General features: G+C 58.7%; 1 protein-coding gene across 2 annotated transcripts; it reads left to right on the top strand.

The window, feature by feature from the left end:
* Positions 1-2,567: 2,567 nt before the first annotated feature.
* NKX2-2 (NK2 homeobox 2) lies at positions 2,568-13,949 on the top strand. Of its 2 annotated transcripts, none has more exons than XM_070801059.1 (3): positions 2,568-2,717; positions 10,910-11,593; positions 12,476-13,949. In XM_070801059.1, the coding sequence occupies exons 2-3, from the start codon at positions 11,335-11,337 to the stop codon at positions 13,036-13,038; spliced, it is 822 nt and encodes a 273-aa protein (XP_070657160.1). In that variant the 5' UTR covers positions 2,568-2,717; positions 10,910-11,334; the 3' UTR covers positions 13,039-13,949. The 2 variants fall into 2 exon arrangements, with proteins under 2 accessions (XP_070657160.1, XP_070657161.1); XM_070801060.1 differs by lacking the exon at positions 2,568-2,717 and adding an exon at positions 3,323-3,469.
* The last annotated feature ends 692 nt before the right edge of the window (positions 13,950-14,641 follow it).

Here is a 14,641-nt window from a genome sequence, read left to right as displayed (position 1 = left end):
TTTTGCTTTGGTTGATTTTTACTTGTAAGCACCAGGAACTATTCATTCCCAGAGCATCATCTGGCAACTGATGATGCCTTTGGGGAACACTGTAGAGGAAGGTTTTTTTCCAGTGAATAAGTCCAAGAATTCTGAGTCCGTGGGTAGAACAGGAATGTCTCTGAAGTAGTAACAACATAAAAACACAATGGAACTAAGAAAAGACACAGTATGAAATCTGTTTAGGGCTGAGGACAATTAAGTCTGCCAAGTTCCGTACTGGGTTGCTAGTTAAGCCCAAGGAGAGAATGCATGGGTTTACCTCAACAGTTGTATTTTATTACAACCCTGCTCCCCACTGCATTTCCTTTGTAATGGATTTTTATTATCAATTGCCTAGTTCATGCCCCAGTACATGTGCTATTTTTAATGAGTTTTCCCCCAAAAGGGAATCATATAAAGACTGATGTGATGTACCCTCTGCTTCATGTCTCTCAGTTTTCCACCCGAGGCCACCAAACACTGGCTTTCCAAGCTCATTGTCTGTGTCCCTGTTCACTACATAGTGGTTATCAGAAAGAAGTACAAGGGAAAAACACACAAGCCTCTTGTTAGACAAAGATGCCCCTCCTGTGAAGACTACAGACATGAAGGAAACCCCCTCATCCAGTTTCAGGTGTGAAGCAGTATTTTCACCCAAAGAAGTGACTTACCAGGATCACAGAGTTTACACTAGGAGGTGACATAAACCCAAAAACACACTCCAGATTTTGTTTTGAACCATAAAGACTTAAAATCCAAGGGAAAAAAAAAAAAAGAAATGGAGCAGTAATTTTCCAAGATTAACAACTCCTGCAGGCTTGAGTGAAGCCCCAGAGTTCTCTGTGGTAACTAAAGGTTTCTGGGAGCTCACTGTAAGGCCCGGGAGAGCCAGTGCGGAGAGGCTTTGTAGTGCTTCGTGTTGAAGGTTAAGAGGTTCATTTGACAGCTCTTCTTTGCACCTGTTGCATGGGTTCCTCCCGCTCCTTCACCCCACATCGCTTCTCCCCTTCTCTCCCACCCCTGTCAACAGCATCATTTTTCTACCCTTAACTGCCACTAAGGACAGTTATCCAGTGAATACGGACCCAAGGTAACTTGTAATAGTGAAGTCAAATGCTTATGTTTTTCCCTGCAGTAGGGCAACATTTTTCATCTCTGATTTTCCTTGGCCAAATGGAGGATGTCATTCAGGGAACCCCAGGTGTTTTGAAGATGAAAAGGAAGGTAGGGGGCCCAGCGCAGTGCTTATTAACCACAGAGAGAATTTGGTTCCCTTCAAGAAATAGCAAAGTAATGGCACAGGAGAGATGATGACTCTTAATGAATTCATGTGAGTAAAGTGTGAGGTGACCAGTTTGGGGACGTGCAGTCCAGAGGCCACCTTCTGGAGGAGAAAAACGAAACAATTGTTTTCTATTACTGCACCGTATTGACCTCCCTTTCCGGAATCACACGGGGCCACTTTGATTTCATGTCCAATGCAGAATTGCCTCTGTCTGAGTGCTTCGCCTGCCACTTAATTTAAATAAGGCGGCTGACGTGACACTGCAGTCCACAGTCAGGCCTGAGGCAGGACTAATCTCAGGTGCTCCTTCAGTCAGTGGACTGTTCCACTTTCATCTCTGCCTCCTCAAAAACATCCTGCCTAGGGGGTCAGGAGACCCCACCCCCACCCCCAAATCCCACCGACCTGCAGGGCCCGAACATCTTCAGCTTTCAAACACTACCTCTCCTGTTCAGACTAAAGTGCCACCGGAGGTATCAACCGTCTGGAAAATAAAACAGCCTCCCAGGCCAGATTGAAAAAAAAAAAAAAATAGGAGCTGAAAGCTACAGAAATCAACTCCAGAGGCGGCGTCTAACCCTGGACAGGTGGCACCTTGGCACCAATGCATTGCAATCACTTTCTTCCTGAGCTGCAGGGCTGAACCCCTCTCCCAGAAAGACCTACACCCCTCAATCTGGAGCGGGGAGTGCGCTGGGGGGAGGAGCCAGGAGCCTGGGGCTAGAGGTCTGTGACCTCCCGCCGAGCCGTGCTCTCGGCCTTGGATCGGCTATCTAGTGTAAACGCGGTTTCACACATAAATAACGTGCCACATCTGGCCCTACGGTTTTATGGCGTCTTAGCGACCGAGCAATTTATAGATGGCGACCTTGTTAGGCAGCAGCCCGGGCTCGCCTGGAGCTGAGGGGTCCGAGAGACCACGCTGGGGACGGAGGAGGGGCAAGGGAGAGGCGAGGCCTGGGGTCTCAGGTCTCCGTCTTCTAGGGGCCGCTCCGGAGAGGGACCACCCGCCTGTTTGGGGATGGGGGTCGCAGCAAGGTGGCAGCCCCCCTCCTTCCAAGCCGGCCATGTGGCAGCTGAAAGAGCCATCGAAGCCCAAGTGTGTTTGCGCTCATACCCAATTTATTACCGCTGAACATATGGCCAATATTTTGACTCACGTCAGTCGGGCAAGGAAAACAAACAGAGCGCGCGGCGCTGGGGAGCGGCCCCCTCCGCTGGGGCTGCGCGGCGGCCGCGGGGCCGAAGCCCGGAGGGTGGGGCCGCCGGGCCAGGAGCCGGAGCCGGGAGGGGGAGCGCTCGCCGCGCCAGTGCCCGTGCGCCCGCGGCTCTGCAGCCGCCTGAGGCTTGGGATAAAGAGCGGCCGGGGATCCGCGTGCTCTGCTGGCCGGGGCTCCGGGCGCAGCTCCAGGTGAGCCTTCCGCTCGCGCGTGGTCCGGGGTGGTCGGGATCTCGGGGTGCGCTGCTGCTCGAGGAGCCGTGGGTCGCCCCCACCCCCACCCCCAGCTGTCGCGCCAGCAGCCAGCGCGGGCCTCCGCCGCCGCCGGGGACCCGAACGCCTCGGGGCCGGGACCCTGACGCGCGGGCCCGGGGGGGTCTCGGGGTCCCACGCACAACTGCCTGAGCGGCCCCCTCTCGCGATTCTCGCCTCGGCTTGGGGGTGGGGGGTGTCGGGAAGCAGCAGGTGGCCAAGTGCCGGGGGTCTCGGGTCCTTCGCCGGCTCCGCGGGTCACGAGGGGGGCGCTGGGGAGGGACTGAGCCCCGCCCGCCGCGCCCCCCGGGAGGGAAAAGTTTTACCTGCCGCCGAGGCCAGGTGTTCCGACCGCGGCGCACTTTCCAGCCCGCGGGAGAGCGGGACCTCCGGAGGCCCGCAGGTGCGGGCGCCGGGGAACGCGGGGAGGAGCGGCGCGGCGGGGCTCGGAGCCCCGCCCGGGAGGGCGCGACGGGGGAGGGGCGCCGAGGAGGGGGGTCCCGGGTAGGTGGGGGGGGGGACTAGATAAAGGCTCGCCAGGAGATTCGGCCGGGCTGTCTCCGCGGCGCCGGGAGTGGGAGGCGGAGCGGGCGCGCCCCGCGCCTCGGGCCCCTCCCCATCGCCGGCTCGGAAGGTTCCCGGGCCGCCCCAGCCCCAGCCGGGAACGGCGCGCCTCTGCCCTACCTTCGCGGGTAAGTCTCCCCGGTGCGCGTAGGGCGGAGGCGATATCCCCCAGGCAATTTGGAGATGGCGCCTCTCGGAGAAAGAGGTGCTCTTCGGGCGGAACTGGGCCACGGGGTGGGGTGGGGGGTGAGGAGGAAGAGAGTGAGGGGCGGGAGTCACCAGCAGGAAGGACTAGGGATGGGGGACCGAGCAGGGGTCAGGGGGGGTCTTTGCGGAGGCGGCTCCAGCCAGGACTTTGAGGGGTCGCGCCAGGCGCCAGACAGTTCTCGTTTGTGTCAGTAGAGATCGCCAGAGGATCAGAAATGCGCCTCAGTGGGCTCTGCTGAGGCCCTGGTCTCCTAGGGGCGCCCCCTCTGCGCCCCCCTGCGAACCCCTCCCCAAACACACACACACTGCGAGGAGGCCCTTTGGCGCGCCTCTCGCACCTTCTCGATCTCGGTGGCGCTCGGGGATGGAAAGGGGGCGTTGCATCCAGCGGATGTCTGTGGACCTCGGGGGCTCAGACTGGTGAAATGAGAGAGCCCCAGGAATCCCTTCTCTCTGGTGCCGGAGGGCCCTCGAGAGTTGGTTCCCCGCTTTCCAGGCCGAGCTCGCAGGCTCTGCGCTGGCTGGAAGCGCGGCCTCCCCGCGCCGGCGAGGGCAACAAGGCGCCGAGCCTTCAGCCCAGCTCCAAGTGCCGAGTACTAACCCGTTTGGAGAGGCCGCTGGCTTTTCGAAGTCTTCTGGGAATGATTTTGTCACGTGTTAAGAAGTAAATTCAGATAAGAACGTGCTTTCGGCGTCGTGTTTTCTAGAGAAACCCAAATCTCCTGCATTGAAATCACCCTTATGGCGGGGGGAGGTCGAGCTTGGCTGGAAGAACGTTCCTGAAGGCAACACTGACGCTGCGTAATCTCATTGTAACATATTTAATCATTAGAGAAGCGCGAACGAATAGAGCAAAGGGGTGAGCCCGGGGGGACGTGGCGTTTGGTTCCCCAATAAACCGGTGACAATGGATTGGCTGAGATGGGCTCATTTGGCCTAAAGGGGGCTTAGAGCTACGTTTTTACAGAAAATATTGGAGGAAGGCCCGTTCCATTTTGCAGCGCGCCCCGAGCCACATTTCCTGTTCAATTTAACATCCATGAAAGTTAAACGGCTTTTCTCGCCTTTTATTTTATTGGATGCATTTTCAAAGATCTCATTAAAGCACATTTATCAAAGTCCTAACATATGTCCGCCGGGTCTTACGCCCACACAATGAGGCTGATTAATAGAAAGAGAAATCCTAATTTCTATTACAGTTTATGTCCTCGGGAAATGTCTGCTTTTTTTTTTTTTTTTTTCCTGAGGCAGATAATTGGGAAAGTGATGTCTTTCACCTTGTAGAAGAGGGTGGAGGAAGGGGTCAGCTCTAGCCGATACCTGCACCCTACACCCACGATTAATTGCAGGAGGGACTCCAGGCTCTAGGTCCCAAAGATCAGCTCTCTCCGGATCTTTATAGAGTTCTTGGGGCTCCAGGAAGAGGTAGGGAGCGGGGTTCAGATATAGAATCTGAGCCCTGTCTCTGGGCCTAGAAAATTTCTCTGCCCAACATCTTCGTGAAAGGACTGCCCTGGAAGGCGCCCTCATTCTTCCCCTCCTGTGGTATGAGTTAACACAATATAGATCAAAGAAAGAAAAAAACTTCACCTTTGACTTGAACCCAAAGTGGACTCAGATTTCCTTTCCTTCACACTAGTCCCTGCTTTCTGGTCCCTCTGTCCAATGACTGTGGGTCTCTCCTACCAGAGATTAGCACCTGTCCTGATCTGGCCTCACTGACAGGGCTGTAGTGCCCCCCAACCTCCTATCCCACGCCTTAGCCCACACCCCCACCTCCACCCACACACCCCACGCCTACCTTCACCACCCCCACCCCCGCAGGCTGCAGGGACTTCCAGGGACCTTGCTTCCTTCTCCAGGGGCAGAAGGTGACACCAGTTGGTGCTAGGACCCAGTGCAGATGAGCCTACTTTTCAGTTTTCTGGTTGGGAAAGGTCCTGCTTGGGTTTGGTACCCTGGGGCCGCACTCCTGGACTTCTATCCTCTGGCGGCCAGAGCTGACACCCCTGCTCTCTGCAGCACCCCCCACCCCCGGCCCCATTCCCCTACCTGGAGTGGAAGCCACCACAAGCGACCTTGGAGGAATGCCTCTTAAAGGTGGGCATCTTGGTCGCCAGGCTTGGGAACCAGGTTGGAAGGTATTTCCCGTCCCCACTGATTTTGAGTGCACACCATGCTCTGAGTCTCCAACCTGAGCTAAAATAAACCTCACCCCTCCCACAAAACCTTTGTGTCCCTGCAGCTAATCCTGTGAGGTGGGAAGGAAGGTGCCACGCGCTTTGTTTCTGGAGTGAATGTAGACAAACACTTAGCACCTTGGCGCTAACCAGACAATAATCCACTTGAAGGCTGTTATCTGAGATGGGATGTGCCAGGTGCCGGAGAGATCAGCCACGTACTGTACCAGAGACAGTTTCTTTCAACGTCTTTTCATTCCAAAAAAAAGTCAAATTAGTGTTTACAAATAATGGGAAAGACCTTGTATTTTTAATGACTGGACGGGCTTTTGTGGACTGGGTAGGGCGAGGGGTGCAGCCTGGAGCTTCAAGGCTTTGGGGTCCTCAAGGTCGCCCTCCCTTTTTAGAGTAGGACTTCAAGGTACCCCCCACCCCGGACTTTTTCTGCCCTGAACTCCTCTGGAGGAGGCACCTACCCAACAAGCTCTCACCAGCCTGAAAAGGGTAGGAGGAGTGCAGAGCACCTCCCAAGAGACCTTCAAGCCAAGAGGCTGTAGGCGAGAGGGAAGCACTCGGAGTCAGGGCACTGGGTGCTGCCCCGCCCACCTCGTCCAGGCACACCAAGCCAAGCTCCCACACGTGGGTGTGACCAGGTCTCACTTCACTTTCCCAGAGGACCTTCCCGTCTTGGTTTGCGGCTGTTCAGAGTGCACCCCTCCCCCAACAGGGGGCGTTCAGCCGTGCACAGTGCAGGCACAGGGCGCTGGGGGTCAGGGCGCGCCAGGGTGGCCCCCCGATCTCGGTAGCTCAGAAAAGGCGCTTGTGTTTGAGCTACCTGGGAAAGTAAACAGGTAAACACTGGGCCGACTTGGAGGACCACTTGTCCTGGAGTGGGGACACTTAGCCTGTGTACATTTGCCTCCTGCCCGGGCCTCCAGCGGTGGTTCAGCTCCCCACGTGCCCTCTGCAGCCCCTGCCCCTCCATCCCTCCGACACCGGAGCTGAGCGGCCTGAGAAGTCTCCTAAGAAGATGCCTTCCAGCGTCCAGGGAGAAAGATCCTCTCCGTTCACTCCCCCTGCCTCCCCTTGGAGCCTGTAACACCCTTTGAGCAAGGGGAGGCAGAACTCAAGATGTGTAAGGAAGTTGGAGCCCCAACACCCAAGCCTAATGACCCAGGGTGGGGGGCCTCTGGCTGCTCAGGTGACCCTGCAGGGGTCCGAGGTGGTGGTCGCACACCAGAGAGCTAAGCCGTGTCCCCCTCTGGCCCAGGACAGCTGCCATCAATCTTCCAGCACCTCTCAGTTTCTCCCCAAGTTTGCAGCAGACGGCCCAAGGCTGAACAGCTCAGGAGCTTCCCCAGAAAGCATGGCAGAAACCAGAGCCCAAACCCAAACAAGAGGGGACCCAGGACACAGTCCCCTCCTGGGTGTGTGTGACGGCACCCAGAAAGAAGGTACTCAAGAATCCCAGGATGGGGAGACCAGCACATCCAAGCAGAGCTGGTTGACCAGAGGACCTAGAATGTTCAGAGCTGACTAAGTGGAAAGATGGGGGTATTTGTGAGGACTCTGAAAGGGCCAGGGGCGCGGGGTTCGGCCTTCTGGGTGGTCCGTATCCCACCAGGCAGGAGACTCCTGGCTCAAAAAGTCCAGGCTGTGCTGCTCCCAGCGAGACCCCTTGGGGAACCCTTCAGATGCAATCACCTGTCTAATTTCTGTACAGAGGTGTGGTTTAGTGCCTGGCGCCCCGCTCTTCAGGCTGCAGGAGATCCGAGAGACCCTGGGCATCAGACCTGTCCCCCGGCCGCCAGCTGCTCCCCAGCCGGCCTGCCAGCATCCGCAGGCCACTCCTGGGGGACTTGAATTTTATGATCTTCCTCTAACTAGCTGAGTTTCTCCCCTTCAATTACAGGCCTCCCAGCGGTCTCCCTGGGCCTTTTCAATTGCAAATGTCAGTGCTTTGGAAGCGGACGCGGGAACCGCACGGGCAACGGAGCGCTGGGCAAAATGGATTCGCGAGGTCCCTGGAGGGAGACACTGAGCGCAGCGGCTGGGGCAGGAAAAACTACCAGGGGTGAGGGTGGAGCGGGGAGCAGAGACCCAGACCGCGCCCTGTGCAGGCTGGAGTTTGGGCCCCCCCACCCCCGCAAAAGCTGCAGAAAGGGGCCCCTGAGACCAGAGGTGTGGGAGAACTCCCCCTATTGAGGCCGAGGGGCCTGGGCTGGCGGGGATGGGGGGGCCCTCTCCGTGAACTGGGCCCAGGGTCCCGAGGTGAGGTGAGGAGGCCTTGTTTCTCAGGGTGCTGCCCGTCAGTGCTCCTTCTCCAGGATCAATTTCCAGGAAGGTGGTCTCCCAGGTGCTCTGTGCTCTGTGTAGACCTGTGGGGTGGGCCCAGGGAGGGGACATGATCCACAGTGGCAGCGCTGATGGGATCCTGGGAGAGGCCACCGTAAGGACGGAAGGGAGAAGTTAGAAGCGAAGTGGAACTAGGTGGTTCCCAAGTGAGGGACTGAGCAGGCTGGGTGCGGGGGGCGGGGCAGGGTGGGGGTGGGGGTGGTGGTGTCTGGGGGCACCCCTCCCAAAGATGGTTCAGGACATAAGCCAAAGGGACACACTTCTTGCCGAAAGGGACATTTATCACCCAACCCAGCAGTTGGCCTGGCCCAACCAGACTCATTTCTGACCTTCCTGATGCTTAACCTGGTCCCGAAGAGACAACCCCCCTCCCCTTAGGACAGATGAAGCCAAGGAAGGGTCAGGACGATTTTTTTCTGCAAAGCTTGGGTTGAAGAACTTTCCCTCGCCAGTTATTTATTTAGCAGCTGAGTAACAATGGCCGGGGCAGGCCCAGGAGCCCTTGTTTCCAAACTCTGGGCCTCCCCGACGCCTGCAGACCCAACTTCCCTCCTCTGACTGGACGGGGCAGGGAGCTCCCGAGTGAGGGGGGAGGGGAGGCAAGGCGTGGGTAGGCTGGGAAAGGCAGACTGGAGAGAGAAAGGGGGGAAAAAGCACGAAAAGTAACGGGTTCGAGGAACAGGATTCAAACCAGTTTCTAATTCCTACGGGGGCGGGGGAGAAGAAAGGAGAAAGGGAAAAGTAGGAGGAAAAAGAGGAATGGGGAGCGTCGACATGAAGGGGTTTCCTTAATATTGTGGACGGATTCAGAAATGAATGAAGAGATAGTCCATTGAAAAGGGTTGAATGCCATGACAACTCGGAACAACCTTAGATTTATTCCAAACAGTTAGGACACATTGAAAGAGAGCGTCAATCATGTATTATTTCGCCACTGAAATAAATGCAAAAACCGAGCCGGGACAAAGGCTTCCAACGGGAGCGGGACATTTGTCTACATTTCGCTCATTGTCCGCAGCTTAGCAATCGGTTTGTATTTGTGTTTGCCCGGGTCCGACCACCCAGGACGCGCCGACGAGGGGCTCGCTCTAACCTGGGGCATTGTCACCCACGTCACATACTGGGGGCGAGGCAGCGAGGGCTGCAGAAAGCCGCCGAGCGGCTCAGGGAGAGGCGCCCTCGCCGGGCGCTGGCAACTCGGGGGCGGCCGGGGCGCGGAGGCCGCAGCTGCGCACGGGGAGGCCGGGCGCCCGCGCTGCGCTCGCGGCGAGGAGGCGGCCAGACCTGGACCCCCGCCGCGGCCTTCTCCGTTCCCCGCTCCCCGGGCAAAGCACAGTTCAGACGCTTCTCTGGGGTGGACGAGCATCAGGTAGCAAACCTGCCCCCCCCCCCCCCCCCACCCCGCCAAAAATACAAAACTGGAAGGAGGGGCGGGGCTGCGGCGAGGACTTTTCCTCGCCGGCCCCGGACAGAAGGTGCCTTCCCGGGAAAGTTCAGTTTCAACCTCACGCAAGCTGGGAGCCTGCGGCGTGTCCTCGCAACACGCCCCTGAGGCATCCGAAAGGACTCTCTGCGGAGAAGAAAACTCCACAGAGAAATCAGCAGCACCTCCCGCCCTGCGACCCCCTCCTCCGCCGTTTTGGGGTCCTCGCCCCCCTGGAGACCGCGCCCGCGCCCCGCCACCCCTCCCCTCTCTCCGCCCCCGCTGGAGGCTGCAGAGGGAGGCATAATAGGGGGCAGGGAGGGCGCGGGGCCGTCTGCCCTTTCCTCCACACGGAGGGCGCGGCCCGCGGGCCCGGAGGTGGTGGGGCCGGGGCCGATCGAGGCTCGGGGAAGACGTCCCAACTCCCCCTTCCCCCGCCCCTCCCCGGGCGTCCGCACAGCGCCAAGAGAACGGTGCTGTCCTGCTCGGCTGCACGGAGCTGGAGGGGGAGAGGGGAGGCGGGGAGACGGAAATAAATGTCTTTAGCAAATAAAGGGTGGCGGGCCGGGGTGGGGGGGAGTTGTGCGGGTGTCGCTGAGTGGTGGCTCCGGTCGGCCTCGAGCCGATCCTTCTCCTGGATTTCGGGCTCTTTCGGCGTTAACTAGAATCAATTACTTGCCTTGTCATTTCTGGTACTCATCCTTAAGCCTCAACCAAAATATTGACCTAGGAGGCTTACAGAAGTTGGGCTCTTGCCATTTGAACCGGATCTTGTTTAGGGAACCGCCAGCGATGGGAAGGAGAGATTTCCGCGACTCAGCCTGCGCCCCCTCCCCCTTTTCCAAAGGCGCCACAAATCGCCAATTTTCCGGCTTGCTGGGGGCGGGCGCGCGGGGGCGGGGAGGCAGGAACCCTTGAATGTTAAGGAGGACTTTTTTTTTCTTTTCCCTCCTCCTCCTCCGGCTTTCTGTTTTGTTTTCTTTCCTCCTCCCTCGCTTTTTTTTTTTTTTTTTAAGATGCAATTTGTTAAAACGGCCCTTTCAAGTGTGTGGAGTCGCGAGCGACGCGGTGGTCCTTTGTATGTAAATACTGGGTTAAAAAAAAAAAAAAAAAGGCTTGCCCAGTCTTTGCAATTAATTGACACGTTACACCTCTCATCTTGCTCTAGAGGGCTGTTGGCTGGGAGCGCGGAGCTCCCCAAAACCCACAATTTCACATCTGCAAATACAGTCTTCATCCACTTGACTTCCAAGACCCGCCCACACGTGTCCAACCTTTGGGTTTTAATGTCTCCCCCCTCCTTTTTTTCCACCCTTCTCTCGCTCCCTCTCTCGCTCCCCCTCCCTCCCTCTGTCTCTCTTTCCCTCCCTCTCTTTCTCCCCCTCTTCCCCCCCTCTCCCCAGGTTCGTGAGTGGAGCCCAGCCTTATATGGACTGATCGCTCGGGCAATGGCCCATTTTTTCCTCGCCACCAGCCGCCACCGCGCGCCGAGCGGCCGCCGGAGCTGACGCCGCCTTGGCACCCCTCCTGGAGTTACAAACTCGGGCCCGGCCCGCGGCGCTGGCGCGCAGGCCGCCCGGCACCCCGCGTCCATTTCCGCGTGCCTGTAGAGAAGACACCGACAACGCCTGGGGTTTTTTTCCCCCCTCTCCCCTCTCCGAGAGTTTCTTTCTCTTTCTTAAACATAATAATCTCTCTAATTAAAGCCCATCCCCCCTCCCCTCCCCCAACCCCTCTCCCCATACCCCCTCCCCCGCCCCTACTGGGAGAGCCACGAATTGATCAAGTGAAGCTACAACTTTGCGGCATAAATTGCGGGGTCCGGGCCATGTCGCTGACCAACACAAAGACGGGGTTTTCGGTCAAGGACATCTTGGACCTGCCGGACACCAACGATGAGGAGGGCTCGGTGGCCGAAGGGCCGGAGGAGGAGAACGAGGGGCCGGAGCCCGCCAAGAGGGCCGGGCCGCTGGGGCAGGGCGCCCTGGACACAGTGCAGAGCCTGCCCCTGAAGAACCCCTTCTACGACAGCAGCGACAACCCGTACACGCGCTGGCTGGCCAGCACCGAGGGCCTTCAGTACTCGCGTAAGTAGCGCAGCTGGGCTGCCGCGGCTGGTGACCGCAGCCCGGACCGGACGCAGGAAGGGGAAGGGGCCCCGTGAGCCGGATCCCTCACCCTGCGCCCCGGAAAGATGCCTAACGCTTGTTTGGGATGCCCTGTTCTCTTCCCGCCTCGCCAGACGCCCCTGGGATGGGAGTGAGGGGGGGACACTTGGTCTCACGTTCTTTCCAAAGAGAAATTAGGAGGAAGGGGCGGGGGAGGGGAGTACCTCCCAAGGGCCGGTTACAGACGTCAACCGGGACGGACGGCTCGGGCCGTGGCCCCCTCCCCCATTCCGACTGCCGGGAGTGACCAGCCTGGAGCGGGCCAGCCTGCCTCGGGGTACGGGGAGAGGGTGGCCCGGGTATAAATAGCTCACCCTACCCCCCCTCCACGTTTCATAGAGGCTGCTTTGTGCAGTGCGGAGGGTGTCCAGAAAGTCGGAAAGCAGAAACGAAAGCCCCCAAAAACCTGCCTTAAATGGCCGACCCGATCAATGCCGGGATTGTGGGTTTTTTCTTTTAAAAATCTGCCCACGTCTCTCCGGAGAGGAAACTGCTTAAGGGGGCCGGAGCCCATAACCCGCGGTGATCTCCTCTGCGCGCCACTCCTCCCTGCCCCCCCCCCAAATACGCACTCATCCTGGGGGAACCCCTAGAAACCAGAGCCCCGAGCCCCTACTCCTGCCTCTTCTCTTTCCCCCAGGGGAGCGGGGAGACGCCGACAGTTCCATCCGGTGTGGAGCAGGGCGAGGGTCTGGGCGAAGGCAGCCGGGCCGGCCTGCAGGGCGCACGGGGCAGAGGGCGCGCGGAGGATCCAGGGCGCACGGGGACTACAGGCGTCTGACAGACTTCCCTCTCTTCCAGTGCACGGGCTGGCGGCCGGCGCGGCGCCCCAAGACTCGAGTTCCAAGTCCCCGGAGCCATCGGCCGACGAGTCACCGGACAATGACAAGGAGACCCCCGGCGGCGGGGGGGACGCCGGCAAGAAGCGGAAGCGGCGGGTGCTCTTCTCCAAAGCGCAGACCTACGAGCTGGAGCGGCGCTTCCGGCAGCAGCGGTACCTGTCGGCGCCCGAGCGCGAGCACCTGGCCAGCCTTATCCGCCTGACGCCCACGCAGGTGAAGATCTGGTTCCAGAACCACCGCTACAAGATGAAGCGCGCCCGGGCCGAGAAAGGTATGGAGGTGACGCCCTTGCCCTCACCGCGCCGGGTGGCCGTGCCCGTTTTGGTCAGGGACGGCAAGCCGTGCCACGCGCTCAAAGCCCAGGACCTGGCAGCAGCCACCTTCCAGGCGGGCATCCCCTTTTCGGCCTACAGCGCGCAGTCTCTGCAACACATGCAGTACAACGCCCAGTACAGCTCGGCCGGCGCCCCCCAGTACCCGACAGCACACCCCCTGGTCCAGGCCCAGCCGTGGACTTGGTGAGCGCCTGCCCCTCCCAGACTCGAGGCCCCTGGCCCAGGCCCCACCCCGGCGGCAGAGGCGCGGAGGACTCTCGGCCCGTACGGTGGTGATTATATTATTATAATTATTATTATGGAGTCGAGTTGACTCTCGGCTTCGTCGGAGAGGCTCCAAGAGTTGGCCTGCACCTCCTTGGAGAGGCAGTTCCACCCACCCAGCTCCGCCTCACCCCTCTCTCCGTTTGAACCATTGGAGATGGCTGAACCCTAAGCCGTGTTTACAGAATGTTTGCGCAGCTTCGCTTCTCTGCTTCTCCCCGGGGACCTAATGGTCCCAACGTTAACTTCCTCACTCGAGAAGGAGAAAAAGACCCCCCACCCCCGCGCCCTGCTTTTGTGAATTTTGTAAAATACGTTTGTGTGAGTAGCGATATTGTCAGCGTCTTCTTCTAAAGCAAGTGGAAAACACTTTAAAAATATAGAGGATTTTTTTCTCTCTCTTTTTTTTTTTATAAGAAAATGCTAAATATTTATGGCCATGTAAACGTTCTGACAACTGGTGGCAGATTTCGCTTTTCGTTGTAAATATCAGTGGTGATTGTTGCCAAAATGACCTTCAGGAAGGGCCCGTACTCCTCCGGGCCCAACCCCTTTCTTTGTGGTTTGTTTTGGTTTGCTTCTGTTTGGTTACTCCTGATTTCTTTTCTTTATATATTTTTAAATTTTGTTCAGTGCAAACATTTCTCAAATGTGACAAAAGAAAAACATAATGTAGGCGAGCGAGAAGGCCCCCTGCCCCGTCCTCCGGGGCCTGAGCCCCGGAAATTGGAGTTCAGCGGTTCTGTGCGGTTCCCCAAGAGCGCCGGGCGCTGAAAGCTTTCAATTTTTTTAAATAAGAATTTTAATAAAAATCCTGTGTTTAAAAAAATACAAGCCCGGCCCTCCGGTTCTGTCTTACTTTGTCGCCCCGCGCCGGGCCTGAGGCCTCGGGCAAGGAGCCGGGCCAGGCCGCGGGCCCCGCGCCCCCCAGCATCCTTTGGAGGCCGGGGCACCCGGGGCGCGGCAGAGGCCCCGGGAACAGGCCTCGCCCGGGCGGGCAGGTCAGGCACCGCGCCTCGGCCCTGGGACACCAGACCTTAGGCGGGAGCGCCGGGCCTCGGGCCTGTGAGCGGCCGAGCGGCCGCCCGGGGTCGCCCGGCTTCTCTCGGCCTCGCCCCCTGTCTGCCTCCGGGCGTCTGCGTCCTGGCGCGGGAGGAAGAATGACTTTGGAAAACTCGAAGGCCAGAAGAGCAAACCTTCCCTCGGTTGCCCAAGTCTACGAGTGGCTCCTTCAGTGGGGAGCTGTTGATGCCACTACACTCGTGACTTTCACTTTGTTGCATTTGATTTAGCTCGTGCGAAGAAGGGGAGGGAGCGCTGAGGTTGAGACCGGTCGTCTTCTCTCCAATCCACAACCCCCTTGCCCGGGGTCGGGAGGTGACCTAAGAGGAGGCTCCCAGACCTGGGCGCGGAGGCCCGGGATGGGTTTCGGGGCGCTTCAGGCTTAGGCTACAAGGAGGGACGCAGGGACCGGGGCGCGGGCGACAGGAGTGTGCGGTGGCCTCGCCAGGCTTCTCGCCAGGCTT

This window comes from Bos indicus, chromosome 13, assembly GCF_029378745.1.
Source record: "Bos indicus isolate NIAB-ARS_2022 breed Sahiwal x Tharparkar chromosome 13, NIAB-ARS_B.indTharparkar_mat_pri_1.0, whole genome shotgun sequence".
Taxonomy (NCBI): Eukaryota; Metazoa; Chordata; class Mammalia; order Artiodactyla; family Bovidae; genus Bos; species Bos indicus.
Note: the sequence above shows the minus strand (reverse complement) of the source record. Positions and strands in the feature narration are given on the sequence as shown.

What these genes read in the sequence shown, in the direction of transcription:
- NKX2-2 (XM_070801059.1), top strand. Translation starts at nt 11,335, where the DNA reads ATGTCGCTGACCAACACAAAGACGGGGTTTTCGGTCAAGGACATCTTG. An exon ending in CGAGGGCCTTCAGTACTCGC is followed by an intron (nt 11,594 to 12,475) that starts GTAAGTAGCGCA and finishes CCTCTCTTCCAG; the next exon opens with TGCACGGGCTGGCGGCCGGC.